The 16,264-nt window shown below is 43.4% G+C and overlaps 1 protein-coding gene across 3 annotated transcripts; it reads right to left on the bottom strand.

Annotated features, from left to right (window-relative positions):
• Positions 1–1,942: 1,942 nt before the first annotated feature.
• LOC308660983 (uncharacterized protein) lies at positions 1,943–9,913 on the bottom strand. 3 transcript variants are annotated; one of them, XM_081315633.1, is made up of 5 exons: positions 9,819–9,913; positions 8,936–9,061; positions 7,736–7,862; positions 5,687–5,797; positions 1,943–3,722 (listed from the first exon to the last, which is right to left on the bottom strand). In XM_081315633.1, the coding sequence occupies exons 2-5, from the start codon at positions 8,984–8,986 to the stop codon at positions 2,539–2,541; spliced, it is 1,473 nt and encodes a 490-aa protein (XP_081171759.1). In that variant the 5' UTR covers positions 8,987–9,061; positions 9,819–9,913; the 3' UTR covers positions 1,943–2,538. The 3 variants fall into 3 exon arrangements, with proteins under 3 accessions (XP_081171759.1, XP_081171760.1, XP_081171761.1); XM_081315634.1 differs by having other exon boundaries at positions 1,943–3,719; XM_081315635.1 differs by lacking the exon at positions 9,819–9,913 and having other exon boundaries at positions 7,783–7,862; positions 8,936–9,512.
• Positions 9,914–16,264: the final 6,351 nt, after the last annotated feature.

Below are 16,264 nucleotides of genomic sequence, written 5' to 3'. Positions count from 1 at the left end.
GATGCAGAATATGGAATATGTAGAATGTGGGATCATTTACTGAGGGAAATCTTCAAGTCATAGACCAATATGGAATATGTAGAATGTGGGATGGGATCATTTACTGAGGGAAATCTTCAAGTCATAGACCAATATGGAATATGTAGAATGTGGGATGGGATCATTTACTGAGGGAAATCTTCAAGTCATAGACCAATATGGAATATGTAGAATGTGGGATGGGATCATTTACTGAGGGAAATCTTCAAGTCATAGACCAATATGGAATATGTAGAATGTGGGAGGGGATCATTTACTGAGGGAAATCTTCAAGTCATAGACCAATATGGAATATGTAGAATGTGGGATGGGATCATTTACTGAGGGAAATCTTCAAGTCATAGACCAATATGGAATATGTAGAATGTGGGATGGGATCATTTACTGAGGGAAATCTTCAAGTCATAGACCAATATGGAATATGTAGAATGTGGGATGGGATCATTTACTGAGGGAAATCTTCAAGTCATAGACCAAAATGGAATATGTGGGATGGGATCATTTACTGAGGGAAATCTTCAAGTCATAGACCAATTATTTAGTGTATGGCAGAGGCACCAGGGACCGGTTGCGTGGAGAGAGGTTTTTCCGCAGACTGGAGGGGGTGTGGTTTTGTGTGCTGCCTGCATCTCGCGGATGGGGCTTGGCTTGTTTGTGCGGACCAGTTGCTGGCATGACGTGGCCCAGTACCGGTCCACAGAACGGGGTTTGAGGACCCTTGATGTATGGCATATCATGCATGAACTAGCAATAAATATTAACATTTTGCCTACACATATGAATGTTAAAAAGATCTACAGCCAAGCGTTCGCAGTATCAGGATCCAGAGTTATGTTTTCTTTGGGGTGAAGAAAGGGAAAAAAGAAAGTAAAAAGCAGATGAGAGGATGATTGAAATTGGCAGTCTAGGGCAATATAGCCCAGCCTGGCCTCTCTTTTGGTGTTTTGGGACTACAACTGCCCGAATTCAAGCAAGCATGGCCAGTTCTGAGAGTTGTACTTTAAATAAGTCTGGATGCTATCACGTCAGGAAAGAAGTTTGAAGGGACCTTGGAGGTCTTCTAGTCCAACTCCCCTGCTTAAGTAGGAAAACCTATACCATTTCAGACAAATGGTTGTCCAATCTCTTCTTAAAAACCTCCAGTGTTAGAGCAAACATGGCCAAACAAATCCAGTCAGGGTTTTGCTGGCTTTAAAAAGGCTTTGTCGGACCTGCCACAACTTACACCTCTAAACAGAAACAATCCTTGGTTCCATTTGTTGAGAAAGGTATAGTTTTATTAGAGATCAAGTGTATAGTAGTACTGCAAAGCCAGAACTGAGAATTGCGCACCAAAGTCCCCTAAGTTCAACTTCCCTTAACAGTCTCTCATTGCCCAGCCCCGTAGTTCAGGCAAGATGTTTTCATAATGGTCTCTCCGAGTGTAGTTTGGTATGCGGCCCCCTCCTTCTTCCAGCCAGGTGATCTTGAGGCAGTCTTAAGGAGATACAGCCCTTATTTTCATCTCCCCAAGCATTCCCCCCCCTTCAATTCCCCCTCCCCACAATTCATGGCAGTCTGTCACTGCATAGCAGCAAAGCATAAGCAAACATAAAACCTTATGGGAGCTGACAGGCTTAGTTAAAATGGTTTGTTAATACAGATCAACTTGCCATCTACGTCATGGGTAAAAATCTGTGAAATACACACACTCACACATATTTTAATATTGTAAGCTACCCAGCATCACTTCACAGCAAGATAGGCAGCAAACAAATCAAATTTATTTAAATAAATAGGTTCTTCATAGTATTTTATTTATGTCTTTTAGTTTTGTATAGTTGCTAGAGACAGTCACTAAGCAAGGACTACCTGTAATTTGAGATCTGGGAGCCATGAGTTCAGTCAACCAATTTGCCACTGAATGACTGCAGTATTTTGTCTAACCCAGGGGTCAGCAACCTGAAACAGTGAAAGAGCCACTCGGAACCGGTTCCCTCACAAAAGGAAAAACTGGGAGCCGCAAAAAATGTGTGCGCATGCACAGAACAGGGTTTGACTGAAGAGTGGAGCCAAGGCGAGATATGCACCTACCCCGCATATTTGAATTGATTGGTTGAACTTTTTTAGTCCCACTTTTTTTTTTTGGACTACACATAGCAGAGGACTAGGAGCCGCAGGAGTCGGCTGAAAGAGCCGCATGCAGCTCCGGAGCCATGGGTTGCAGACCTGTGGTCTAACCCAAGGGCTTTTCAATGGAAATTAAATATGATGCAGAAAAGCCAGCACTGACTTTATTACCATGCCTGGCATTATAGCCAAGGTCTTAGTCAAGAGCACACAGCCTCTGCAAAGATTAGGGCATCCATTTTGTCCCTTAAAAAGTATCCACCAAACCCCAATGGGTGGGTCATATGTGTTAAACAACAGAGGTATTACAGAACTACAATTTTGTATCCCTGGTTATGAGTAATCAATACCAAGCCCGTGTGGAGGAAACATAAAGCTCTTTTTGAAGGCTCAGAGTAGTTCACGTTTAACCATTTTAGAAAATGGTGACATTTGTGTGTTTTTTTCCAGGGGCGGCTGGTATTTTGAGGCTTTCTCTTTCAGGTGAAATTTCTGGTGTTTCACTATGTGTGACCGGTGAGTGAAGCACTTCCCGCACTCCAGGCATTTGTAAGGCTTCTCTCCCGTGTGGACTCTCTTATGAGCCAAGACATTGGATCGGTCTGAAAAGCGTTTCCCACATTCGGAACACATGTAGGGCTTCTCTCCCGTGTGAACCCTTTTGTGTCTGGCGAGGGAGGAGCTGTCCGCAAAACATTTTCCACACTCCGAGCACAGGTAAGGCTTCTCTCCCGTATGGATGCGCTGATGTTTAACCAGGCCTGAGCGCTGAGCAAAGAATTTCCCACACTCCAAGCAGGTGTAGGGTTTCTCGGCTGTGTGGATGCGGCAATGCTTCACGAGAGACGAGGGTCGAGGAAAGCATTTGCCGCACTCCAGGCACTCGTAGGGTTGTTCTCCCGTGTGGACCATCCAGTGACTCACGAGGGTCGAGTGCTGGTCAAAACATTCCCCACACTCGGAGCATTTGAATGGGTTCATCCCTCTGTGAATCCTCTGGTGAGCCACCACGTGGGACCTGTCTGCAAAACACTTCCCACACTGGAGGCACTTGTAGGGTTTCTTGCCAGTGTGAGCTCTCTGGTGCCTCACAAAGGCTGGGTGGTCGGCAAAATGTTCCCCACACTGCAAACATTTGTGTTGTTTTTCTTGGAGGTGGACCTTCTGGTGGCTCAAAAGGCCCAACTCATGGGCAAAACACTTCCGGCATTCCAGACACACATGGTGGTGGTCCCCATTGGCAACCTGGTCCTGATAGTGCTTAACAAGAGCAGAGGACCATGGGAAATTCTCCCTGCAGTCTAGGCACTCATAGGCCTCTTCTCCTGGGTGAATCCTCCAGTGGTCCATGCAGGTAGAAGATTGTTGAGCCTGTCCCCCACATTCCACGCATTCATAAGGTCTCTCTGCCATGGGCATTCCCTGCGGCGTTGCAGGGCCTGACCGGCTAGTGAATGAGTTCCCACAGGTTTCACACAGGAAGGACTCCTTTCCCACAAGGTTTTTCTGGTGCGCCTCATTGTAGTATTTGTCGTGCAGCGAAGAACACAAACTGTTGTCCCCAGAATCATCTGCTGGAATAAAAGACAAATATGGATAGTCCTCAACTGACAAACATAACTGAGCAACAAAATTTCTGTTGATAAGCAAGACAGTTAAATGAGTATTGCCCAATTATGACAGTTGTTCAGTGAATCACTGCAGTTGTTATGTTAGTAACATGGTTGTTAAGTGAATCTGGCTTCCCCATTGACTGCTCGTCAGGTGGTGGTAAAAGCTGATCACATGACCCCCGGTACATTGAAACTGTTATAAATACATGCCAGTTGCCAAGCATCTGAATTTTGATTACATGATGATGGGGATGCTGTAAACTGTCATAAGGGTGGGAAATGGCCGTAGGTCGCTTTTTCTAGTGCTGCTGTCACTTTGACTGTCATTAAACGAATGGTTGTAAGTCAAAGATAACCTGTACAATGGTCATTGCTAAGCTTAGAATAATTTAGAAAAGCCATCAATAACATAAGAAAATATTATAGTCTAGCTCAGTATTCTTGAAAGGTCTATGGACTTCAACTCCCAGAATTCCCCTGCTAGTTTGAGAATTCTGGGAGTTGAAGTCCACACATCCTAAAGAGGCCAAGGTTGAAAAACACTGCCATAAACTCACATTGCTCTTGGTAGAATCTTTGCAAATATACACAGCAAAAAAATACCTCACTGCAAATAAAGTCTTATTTGATCATTTTCAAAGGCAAAATTAACTTCATCTTTGAACAGATGCTACTTAATCAGAGGACAAATAGCTTTAGCCAAGCCTGTGTTGGTTTTGTCGATGTTGCATGACGAGATGTGAAAGCCTGCCAATTAGTGCAGCCGGAATACTTCAATATATATATTTTCAATATATATATTTTATATACTGTATTTAAGTCCTATCCTATCATATATGTAAGCTGTCCAAGGTTGCATTTCTGAGGTGGAAGGTCATATGAACATATTGAAATCAACAACTAATACATTATGGCCCATGCTTCCATTTAAAAAACACTTTTAAAACTTCTTTTAAATTGAAGCATGGGACATAATTATTAGTTATTGATTTAAATGTGTTCATACGACCTTCCATCTCAGAAAACACTTTTTAAAGTGTTTTTTCTCCTTTGTTGCAAAATAACTATTTGTGTCCTTAAAGTAAAAGGACAAGGAATCTCCAACTCCACACACACAAAAACCCCTCAGTGTCAATGTTCAAACCCAACCAAGCAAACACCTTCGAAACATTCCAATCTCTTAATGCAAAACTTTATTGAGTACATCATTTTGGCACATATGAAAGCAAAACCAGCTCTGGCAAAATCTCACCCAAACCCTATATAGTGAAAGCATAGAATTCTCTCTCCTCCCTCTGGAACAGGTCAAGATGCCCAATTAAATGCAGCAATATTTTTATGAGAAAGTATCTCTGGGTCTGGCCAGACACCTGGTGAACGTCCTTGGTTCCCATGGTCTGCTTCCTTAATCTTTGAAGTCTGCATTCCAATCCGATTCCCTCCCCCCTGAGTTCATTGGCAAGCTGAGAAGCAATAACTTTTGCAGCAGGGGGGGGGAAAGTGCTTCGAAACTTGACACTCAGTTCACAAGTGACAAGTTGTATTTCAGAAATTTCTAGGGGCAGAATTTGTTGGAGACAATATATTTATTATATTTTTATCCCGCCCTTATTACTTTATTAGTAACTCAAGGTGACCAATATACTTAATACTCCTTCCTCCACCTATTTTCCACAACAACAACAACCCCTGGGTAAGACTAAGAGAATAGTAACTAGCCCAATGTTATTACAGGGCTTTTTTTTTGTCATAGAACGCTCAGAACGGATTTCCGGCACCTTTTTTGGATGGAACCTTGTAGGGTAGGCAAGGCGAGTTGTATGACATGTGTGAGTTCCGGCACCTTTTTTTTTTTTTACAAAAAAAGCCCAGCATCTTAACCACTAGATTAAACAGACTCAATTGTCTAATTACCAAACTTTTACCTGCACATGTGTTAGATATCTCTGTATCATCCAGTTTGGCGGTTTCTGGCAGCCACGGCTCTTCCCCACGTTCTATCTGAGAGATAAGGGCAGGCTTGAGGGCTAGAAAACCTGAAGGTGAGTAGATACGGAAGAATGTGATCAGCATAGTAACGGTCAGTTTTGAAGCCCTTGAGCAGGCGTGCCTGGCTAGCATAGTTCAAAAGATGAAGATGGTGATGGCTAAAAAGCAGGTGGAGCTTCAATCACACCGTTGTGGCTGCCATCTTGACCACACCCTGAAGCCACTCCATGCAGAGCAAAACATGGCAATATGAAAACATACAACCTCAATCTAAATCGTAGCACAAATAGCAAAAAGGTTTGCCGTAATTACAATCCTATCACTGGTTTCCTAGGAAGTCACTGAAATGCGTTTGAATTAGAAATGCAACAGGCCTTGCAACCAAACAACATTATCCAAACTGAAGGAGGAGACTGATAAAATAGTAAGGATGATCCACCTCTGCCTGATCCTTTCTTCCTTCCCTGGGTCCTTTTCAGACTTGTCTCTCTCAAACTGTAATGAAACATTGCAGGTAAGTCCTCAGCTTATGACCACAATTGGGACTGGAACTTCAGTCATAAGTTGTGGTAAGTTGACGCACCCCTATGCCCGGATGCAATTTTTCTATCATTTTTTTTACAGAGGTTGTAAGTGAATCATGCAGTCGTTAAGTGACTCCATCCTCCCAAATGGGCATTTTTTTTTGACAGAAACTAGGGGGGGAAAAAACAAAAGCCCAAAGCAGAAACATTACAAATCATGGTTACATGTCCACAGGACACGACAAATAGTCCTAAATGCAAAGCTGGTTGCCAAATGTCCTAAATGTGGTCATGTGAAACATTGATGTTTTTCCCATGAACATGAAGAGCTCTGCATTAAGTGGTACCATTTGTACAGTAAAAGTTAAACAAGCAAAATCAAGGACCAAAGTGAGTTTTTGGAAAATAAGTCTTAAGGGCAACTTTCTGAAATATAGAGTAGAGTAGAGTAGAGTAGCAGAGTTGGAAGGGACCTTGGAGGTCTTCTAATCCAACCCCCTGCTCAGGCACGAAACCCTATATCAGGGGTAGGCAACCTTGGCTCTTTTATGGCTGACTCAGGAATTCTGGGAGTTGAAGTCCACAAGTCATAAAAGAGCCAAAGTTGCCTACCCCTGCCCTATACCATTTCAGGCAAACAGTTGTCCGATCTCTTCTTTAAAATTTCCAGTGTTGAAGCAGTCATAACTTCTGGAGGCAAATGGTTCCACTGATTAATTGTTCTAACTGTCAGGAAATTTCTTCTTAGTTCTAGGTTGCTTCTCTCCTTGATTAATGTATAATCAAGGAAGTGTGATCACTGTAAATAAAATGGTTCAAACTTTTTTTGCAACCTCCTAGAACAGGGGTGTCAAACTCAATTTCATTGAGGGCCGCATCAGCATTGCAGTTGCCCTCAGGGGGCCGGGTGGGTATGGCCAGGGTGGGTGTGGCCTACTGGGTGGGCGTGGCTAGAGTGCGTATGGCCTACTGGGTGGGCATGGCCAGCTCTACATCATTCGCATCAAGGGTGCCTATGGGGGCCTGGGCAGGAGTGGGACAGATCTGAGGGTCTCTGGCAGAAGGAGGGTCTCTGGGCCAGGGCCAAGGCAGTGGGGGCCGTTCCCTCACTGTTTCCAGGAAGGTTTCACGGGCCACATGAAACCACTTCGCGGGCCGGATCCGGCCCCCGGGCCTTGTGTTTTTATTTATTTATTTATTTATTTATATTTTTATACCGCCCTTCTCCCGAAGGACTCAGGGCGGTGTACAGGGCAATAAATATAAAAAAGCGGAATACAAAAGTTAAAAAACGATTAAATATTTAGCCCATGTTTGACATGTCTGTCCTAGAAGCTTAGTGAAGAATTCCCTTGTGGTTGTTTTCATATCCTATGGGACAGAAAGCATTCTACAATCCCACTATTTCTGTGTCTAATTGGCCATAGAGGATACATATCGGCTTTTCATCTAGCCCCTTACCCAGCGAGGCCACAATCACATAATTTTCCACCATGACATTTTCATACAAGGTTCTCTGTTTTGGATCCAGCAGAGCCCCCTGGTCCTCTGTGAAATACACAGCCACATCTTCAAAGGTCACTGAATTCTGTAAGAAAAATAACATTTACAGATACGTATGTGGGCATAAGCAGCAAGCTAGCTGATTAATTACCTTTTAAATTTCATTTATTACATTTATATGGCCGGACAGCTAACCAGTGGGACTCAGGTGCAATTAAAATATTCTCGTGATAATCGGTAGAAAGCAAACTGACCCACCAGTCAGGACCTTATCCACATAGGTGTATCTTTAGGTTATAAGCAGTTTACTCTTTCAAAAATTCAAACTGCAGGTTACGTGCTCCATACCACACTTGCAGCCTGGCATAACATTTGATAGGGGCAAAGATTGGGTTTTCTCACTGAAAACTCTGGCCTGTAGGCCAAATAGGATGTAAAGACTACAAAAAACTACAGATAAACAAATAGGCATTAAAGGCTAGCTGTGGTTACTAAATTCTGCAATTCTGGAAGTGAGATCCTGCAGAAGAACTACTTAATTCATTATCCATTCCCACTGTAGTAAACTAGACTTTTCAGGGAAGTTTTCAAGTGAGATTTGAGCATTTTCCATTTATGTTCCTCAACATGATTGTCAATAAATTTAAAACAGAAACAGAAAAACAGGACAGAAATCTCATTTACGGAGCTACTGAAAAACAGTAAACCTATATGAAATGTTGTACTAACTGGAGGTCAGAAATCCTTCCAAGCTCCTTTAAATAGCTCAGCGGTATTGCAATAGATCCAAATCTATCTCTTATCCAGTCCTGATTTAATGTATGTTGCAGATTCTGTCAGTGTTTCTCAGCCTCAGCAACTTTAAGATGTGTGGACTTCAATTCCCAGAATTCCCCAGTCAGCATGCTGGCTGAAAAATTCTGGGAGTTGAAGTGAGTGTTGAGAAACACTGCTCTAATAGGCTTCACTGCTGCATAAGGTCTCCCAACTAAACTGCATTGCTCCAGTTTTCCCCAGTTGTGGATTTCAACTCCCATAATTCTCAACAACATCCCTGTGAGCAAAAGTATTTTGGGAGCTGGTCCATCAATCTGCAGATTGCTGACTTACTGAACAGCATTTTTGTCCATTTCATGAAAAGGAAGACAACTTTCTCACCTTAATGTGACTCTCAGAAATTGTGGTCCGTGGACTGAAGTCATATTCCATTATCCCAGCAAGGTTTACTACTGGAGAAAATTATCATAGCATCTAGAGCTCAGTCCTCTGTATGGTTATTTACCTCTGTAAATACACAGGATTTGTTTGTTAGTAACTCAGTTACTTCAGCTATGCAACATATGCAGGCTTCAAGCCAAGTAATGGAAGACCTGGAGTAGTTTACGTCTCCTTTTTGTCTGTCATTCCTGATTTTCTACGGAAGTCCAACTAAGGCATTTTACTGCCTGAACGAAAACCCATCTTCATCCCAGTCTGGATGTTCAATATCCAAAGGCCATCAAGTTATCATATGTGACAAGCATTTTCCCCATTCCCAGGCATTTGAAATCTAACAACACAAACAATTTAACTTGCTAATGCGTTCTCTTGCGACTTTGCGAACTTAGACAGCACATTCTTGTTTGAAAAATAGCATTTTTTCAGAGCAGCCAGCTTGTGACACAAAAGCTGTTGCTGGAGATCTCCTAAAATTGGAATAACGGATTACACGAGAGGCAAAAAGCAACCCAGAAATTAAACAGATCGTTGCGTTTTTATTACTCCTTTTGCAGGAGTCAGTGAGGGCGAACCGTCCATTTCTGGATAGAGGCTGAATTTAGGCAACTGCGTAATTCTTAGTCTCATCTCTCCCCTTCCATAATTCTGAAACGCTCCCTAGCTTACGTTAACCCTCCTCTTCCATTTGCCACCTGCCAAATGCACCCGACTACAAAGCCCATCGCCGCCAGTAAGCAGCCAAGCGAGGGGGCTGATGCAACCCAACGCATCTGGAAAGCATAAGTTGGGGGGGGGGAAAAACCCTGCGATGCTCTTGACTCACTCCAAAACAGCTTTACACACTCCTTGCCTGTGCTTGCTCCCACGTCTCTGTCCCATCCCTTTTTCCCAGATCACAAGAACTTTGCGAACTCTCCCGACCGACTCGTGATCTATAGCAAAGCAGGAATCCAGGAAGCATATTTTTCCTTCTTCCTCCTCCCCGCGCCCGCCCGCAGCTCCGTGATGCAGTTTTTGCACCCCTCCAAAAGTATGAAGAACGATAGAGGATTCCCCCTACGCAAGGGTCCCGCGCACTTGGCTGCCTTCCAGCGCCCGCCCGTACGCTTCCTTACCTGGTCGGGCGCCCCCGCCGCCTCCATACTTTTGACAATTCCATCACGTCGGCCGCTCTCAGCCAATCCTGCCTCTCGAATCTGGAATCAGGAAGCCCAATGACCGCTGGGATTTGTGGTCCAATTTGCTTCCCTCCCGACTGGAACGGAGGCGCTTCTGGGACTCGTAGTCTTTCCTTTTAGCTATTCGATGCCAGCCACGGTAAGATTTCGACTTCCCAGAATCCCACCCCTCCAGCCAGACAGCATGATCGGCAGCCAAAATGATATTTTAACATTGGGGCTTTAGGTTTTTTTTTTTTAAAAAACATTTGTATTATTGTCTTTTATTGTTGTTAGCCGCCCTGACTCCTTCGGGAGATAGAGCGGCATATAAGTCCCCCCCCCAAAATAAAATAAAATAAAATAAAATAAAATAAAATAAAATAATAAAATAATAAATAAATAAAAAAATAATAAAATAAAATAAAATAAATAAAATAAAATAAAATAATAAAATAAATAAAATAAAATAATAAAATAAATAAAATAAATAAATAAATAAAATAAAATAAATAAAAATAAAATAAAATAAAATAATAAAATAAATAAAAATAAAATAAAATAATAAAATAAAATAATAAAATAAAATAAATAAAAAAAATTTTAAAAGCCTCCAGCAGATCTTGCAGCCACTCAGCTTTGGAGATGAGCAAGCAAGACATAAAAGTGAAGGGAGGTAACCCCCTCCTCCGCATTTTATTTATATAGCAGTTATTCAGATACAGAGTTCCTGAACAGGGAGGCTCAGTTTAAACATCATGCCTCAACAGTTATATTTTTCATACAATGGAATGAAACTGACACACACACACACACCCGCAACCAAAATGCTAATTACTTTAGTGAAAATGTGCAATCAGTTGCCTTCCATGTATAAACTGAATGTAGCTTCCATAATTCTGAATTGGCCTAGGCTAGGGGTAGGCAACCTCGGCTCTTTTATGACTCATGGACTTTCAACTCCCAGAATTCCTGAGTCAGCTGACTCAGGAATTCTGGGAGTTGAAGTCCATGAGTCATAAAAGAGCCGAGGTTGCCTACCCCTAGCCTAGGCATTTTTTTTGGGGGGGGGGATGCTTTTATGACTTGTGGACTTCAACTCCCAGAATTCCTCAGCCAGGCATGCTGAGAGTTGAAGTCCACAAGTCATAAAAGGGCCAACTTAGAAGACCTCTGACTTACAGCATCATGTTTAACTTTTCTAACTAAAAGCACTAGCACGGGTGTCAAACTCGATCGCGTCACGTGATATATTGTGACTTTTTTGCCTTCGCGGAACTGGGATGGGTGTGGCCTGTGCATGACGCATTCGGCCCACGGGTGGCCGGATTGACAATCTTGCGAGCTTATTATGTATAAATAAAATGGGATATTTATTGGTAGTGGTTGTTGTATCTATTGTGATTTCTGTGCAACTAAAATTATAAGTTAAATGCAGGTACCTGTTTAAAAGGAAGGAAAATGACACTGGTCTGAAGATTGTTTTATGTATATTTAATTGATTTGTAAATTACCAATGCAAAAAAATTGATTTTTTTATACACAGCTTATAAGTTGTACATCACAAATTTCTCAGATCAGAACGATTTCAATTTCAATTTAGAGAAATCCAGCAAAAGTTTTTACAGATAATTCATCCCTTCTTGCCCCATCCCTCAATTTAATAATTACATAATAAAGGTAAAGGTAAAGGTTCCCCCGCACATGCGTGTTAGTCGTTTCCGACTCTAGGGGCCGGTGCTCATCTCCGTTTCAAAGCCGAAGAGCCAGCACTTGTCCGAGGATGTCTCCGTGGTCATGTGGCCGGCATGACGACGCCAAAGGCACACGGAATGCTGTTACCTTCCCACCGTAGTGGTCCCTATTTTTCTACTTGCATTTTTTACGTGCTTTCGAACTGCTAGGTTGGCAGAAGCTGGGACAAGTAACAGGCGCTCACTCTGCTACGCGGCACTCGGGATTCGACCCGCCAAACTACCGACCTTCTGATTGACAAGCTCAGCATCCTAACCCACTGAGCCACCGTGTCCCTTTTAATTAAAGGTAAAGGTAAAGGTTCCCCCGCACATGCGTGCTAGTCGTTTCCGACTCTAGGGGCCGGTGCTCATCTCCGTTTCAAAGCCGAAGAGCCAGCGCTTGTCCGAGGACGTCTCCGTGGTCATGTGGCCGGCATGACTAGACGCCAAAGGCGCACGGAACGCTGTTACCTTCCCACCGGAGCGGTCCCTATTTTTCTACTTGCATTTTTACGTGCTTTCGAACTGCTAGGTTGGCAGAAGCTGGGACAAGTAACAGGCGCTCACTGTTACGCGGCACTCGGGATTTGACCCGCCAAACTGCCGACCTTCTGATCGACAAGCTCAGCGTCCTAACCCACTGAGCCCACCGCGTCCCTTTTAATTACATAATACCAATTCTTAAAACCTGCATCAAGTTATTTTGAGAATCAGTTTATTGATGAGAAACTTAAGGTGTCTTGTAAGAATGCTGCATGTATTCAGAAATCAAAACTTCCTATGAACACGTAAAAAGCTCCTTTTTTTCTATCTTCTCCCCACACACTAAATTTGGTGCTGATCTGTTCTGTTTGGGGCAGTTATCCTATTGATATAATAAACGCATGTGTTGCTGTATAAATAAATAGAGGCCTCAAATTGTTGAACTCCACCCCCCCCAAGTACGGGTAGTCTTCATCTTACTACAGTAATTGAACCCCGTATATACAGTCCATAGGTCATGATGGTCATAAAATGGGTCACCGTATGCCAGACTTGGTATTTTTACTTTTTTTTGTTAAGCAAAGGTTGAAATTGTTAAGTGAATACCATAGTCGTTAAGCGAATGCAGTGGTTTTTAAGTGAATCCATTGTTTGCTCTGCTAGGGGGTTGGGGGGGGGCTGGGTTTGCCCAAAAACAGACATAAATGGTAAAAGGTAAAGGTAAAGGTAAAGGTTCCCCCGCACATGCGTGCTAGTCGTTTCCGACTCTAGGGGCCGGTGCTCATCTCCGTTTCAAAGCCAAAGAGCCAGCGCTTGTCCGAGGACGTCTCCGTGGTCATGTGGCCGGCATGACTGGACGCCAAAGGCGCACAGAACGCTCTTACCTTCCCACCGGAGTGGTCCCTATTTTTCTACTTGCATTTTTACGTGCTTTCGAACTGCTAGGTTGGCAGAAGCTGGGACGAGTAACAGGCGCTCACTCTGTTACGCGGCACTCGGGATTCGACCCGCCAAACTGCCGACCTTCTGATCGACAAGCTCAGCGTCCTAACCCACTGAGCCACCGCTCAGTGGGTTAGTTTCCAGCAAAAATGCCTGGTTTCCAGCAAAAATGCCTGCTGAAAATGGCCCTAAATGTGGCCTGGTTGCCGAGCAGCCAAAATGTGGTCATATGATTGCAAGGAAGGGGAGGATGGACATCGGAACTTTGAATCCAGGTCGTAAGTCCCATTTTTAGGGTCTGTGGTAATTTCAGTCATTTAAATGACCGGTTATTAAGTCAAGGACTACTACCTAAAGGGCTGTTGATACAGGGCTCTTTCTTAATGCATTTCTAAGTCTTTAGACGCCAAGTAGGAATTATCCACATTTTTAAAAAGCAAGTTTATCACACACACACACACACAAAAACAACACATCAAGGATTACCTGTAGCTTTGGCAGGTCTCACTCTTTGCTTCAGTCCAGCCCTAATGAAGGCTGCAAAAGATTTTCCCAAAGGCGTTTCATCCCTACAGGAACTGGGTAATTTGATTTAATTCAAAGGTTGCAAGGCCTCTCTGCACCATTCCCATAATGCAGGCCTGTTCCACAGTTCTGCACTGAATGCAACACAGCAATCTCTCTCTCCCGCTGCTCCTTTCTCAAGCCAGATATTCAGAGAGGCTGTAAAGCAGGGGTCTTCAAACTTGGCCCTTTTATGACTTGTGGACTTCAACTCCCAGAATTCCTCAGCCAGCATGCCTGGCTGAGGAATTCTGGGAGTTGAAGTCCACAAGGTATAAAAGGGCCAAGTTTGAAGACCCCTGCTCTAAAGCAGTGTTGTTGTTGTTGTTGTTTTTCAAATTTGCCACTTTTAAGACGTGTGGACAGCAGGCTGACTGGGGAATTCTGGGAGTTGAAGTCCACACATTTTAAAGTGACCAAGTTTGAGAAAAACCTGCCCTAAACAATCGCCAGCAAGCACTTTTCAGGTTTACTGGAAATAGCACCTCTAGAATTGGGAGGCATGGTAACTGGGGCATCCTGGAAACTGTAGTCTTAACAGCTCAGAAGATTACAGGATGGAATACAGGTAGTCCTTGACTTACAACCATAATTGTGCCCAAAATTTCAGTTGTTAAGTGAGACATTTGTAATAATAATAATAATAATAACAACAACAACAACAATAATAATAAAGTTGGAAGGGACCTTGGAGATCATCTAGTCCAACACTCTTGCTCAGGCAGGAAATCCTATACTATTTCAGACAAATGGCTGTCCAGTCTCTTCTTAAAAACTTCCAGTGGATATACAGTCTTCAACTTATGACCATTCATTTAGCGACTGTTCAAAGTTACAGTGGCAGTGGAAAAAAGTGACCTATGAGCAGTCCTCACACTTACGACCATTGCAGTGTCCCTAGGCTCACCTGATCCTGATGCAGGGTGCTTAGCAACCAGCAAGTATGTATGGCATTTGCAGTATCCTGGGGTCACCTGCAGCCTTCCCAGCCGGCTTCCAACAAGCAGACTCAGTGGGGAAGCTGGGAGAAGCTTGCAAATCACAGTCATGTGATGTCTTGTTTAACAACCATGGCAAAAAAGGTTGTAAAAATCGGGTGCTTGACTTAATGAATACCTGTTTAACAATAACAATAACAAAAATAAAGTTGGAAGGGATCTTGGAGGTCATCTAGTCCAACGCTCTTGCTCAGACAGGAAACCCTATACCATTTCAGGCAATTGGCTGTCCAGTCTCTTCTTAAAAACCTCCAGTGTTGGAGCATTCACCACCTCTGGAGGCAGGTTGTTCCACTGGTTAATTGTTCTAACTGTCAGGAAGTTTCTCCTTAGTTCTAGGTTGCTTCTCTCCTTGACTAGTTTCCATCCGTTGCTTCTTGGCCTGCCTTCGGGCACTTTGGAGAATAGCTTGACTCCCTCTTCTCTGTGGCAGCCCCTGAGATATTGGAACACTGCTATCATGTCCCCCGTCGTCCTTCTCGTCATTAAACTACACATGCCCAATTCCTGCAACCGTTCCTCATATGTTTTAGCCTCCAGTCCCCAATCATCTTTGTTGCTCTTCTCTGTACTCTTTCTAGAGTCTCAATATCTTTTTTACATCGTAGTGACCAAAACTGGATGCAGTATTCCAGGTGTGGCCTTACCAAAGCATTGTAAAGTGGTATTAGTACTTCATGTCATCTTGATTCTATCCCTCTGTTAATGCAGCCTAGCACTGTGTTGGCTTTTTTGTCAACTGCAGCACACTGCTGGCTCATATTTAAGTGATTGTCCACTAGGACTCCGAGATCCTAACAGACTTTTGCCTCATTTTACCTTTCTCGGCACAGTTTTTAACTGAATCTCTGCAGTTGTTAAGTTAGAAGCACAGTTGTGTTAAGTGAATCTGGCTTCCCCATCGACTTAGCTTGTCAGAAGGTGGCAAAAGGGGATCACATGACCCCGGGCCACTGCAACCATCATAAATACGAGTCAACTGCCAAGCGTCTGAATTTAGATCACATGACCATGGGGATGCAGCAACTGTTGTGTGAAAAACGGTCATAAGTAACTTTTTTAGAGCTGTTGTAACTTTGAACTGTTGTAAATCGAGGACTACCTGTACAGCATTAACTTTATCCCTATCATCTCTAGACTAGCATTCATCAGTATCTTTAGAGCAGAATTCCCCAACCTTTTGGGGTTGGCAGCCCAGAGCGAGGGGCGCAGGGAAAGAAGGGATGGTTTTGTGGGGGGTGAACACATGAGTGTGTGCGTGCACCTGTTGCTCACGCGAGTGGGGCTATGACACTCGTGGCAACACTCACCTGAGTGCTGCTGCAAACACCCGCAATGTTTGCAGCGACAAGTATGCGAGTGGGGCCGCAAATGTCCACACCAACACTC

This window comes from Vipera berus (assembly GCF_964194415.1).
Source record: "Vipera berus genome assembly, chromosome: 2".
Taxonomy (NCBI): domain Eukaryota; kingdom Metazoa; phylum Chordata; class Lepidosauria; order Squamata; family Viperidae; genus Vipera; species Vipera berus.
The sequence above is the reverse complement of the archived record's forward strand: the minus strand, read 5'-3'. Positions and strand labels throughout refer to the sequence as shown.

What these genes read in the sequence shown, in the direction of transcription:
- LOC308660983 (XM_081315633.1), bottom strand. Translation starts at nt 8,986, where the DNA reads ATGGAATATGACTTCAGTCCACGGACCACAATTTCTGAGAGTCACATT. An exon ending in TTTCTGAGAGTCACATTAAG is followed by an intron (nt 7,863 to 8,935) that starts GTGAGAAAGTTG and finishes TTTTTCTTACAG; the next exon opens with AATTCAGTGACCTTTGAAGA. An exon ending in GATATCTAACACATGTGCAG is followed by an intron (nt 3,723 to 5,686) that starts GTAAAAGTTTGG and finishes CTTTTATTCCAG; the next exon opens with CAGATGATTCTGGGGACAAC.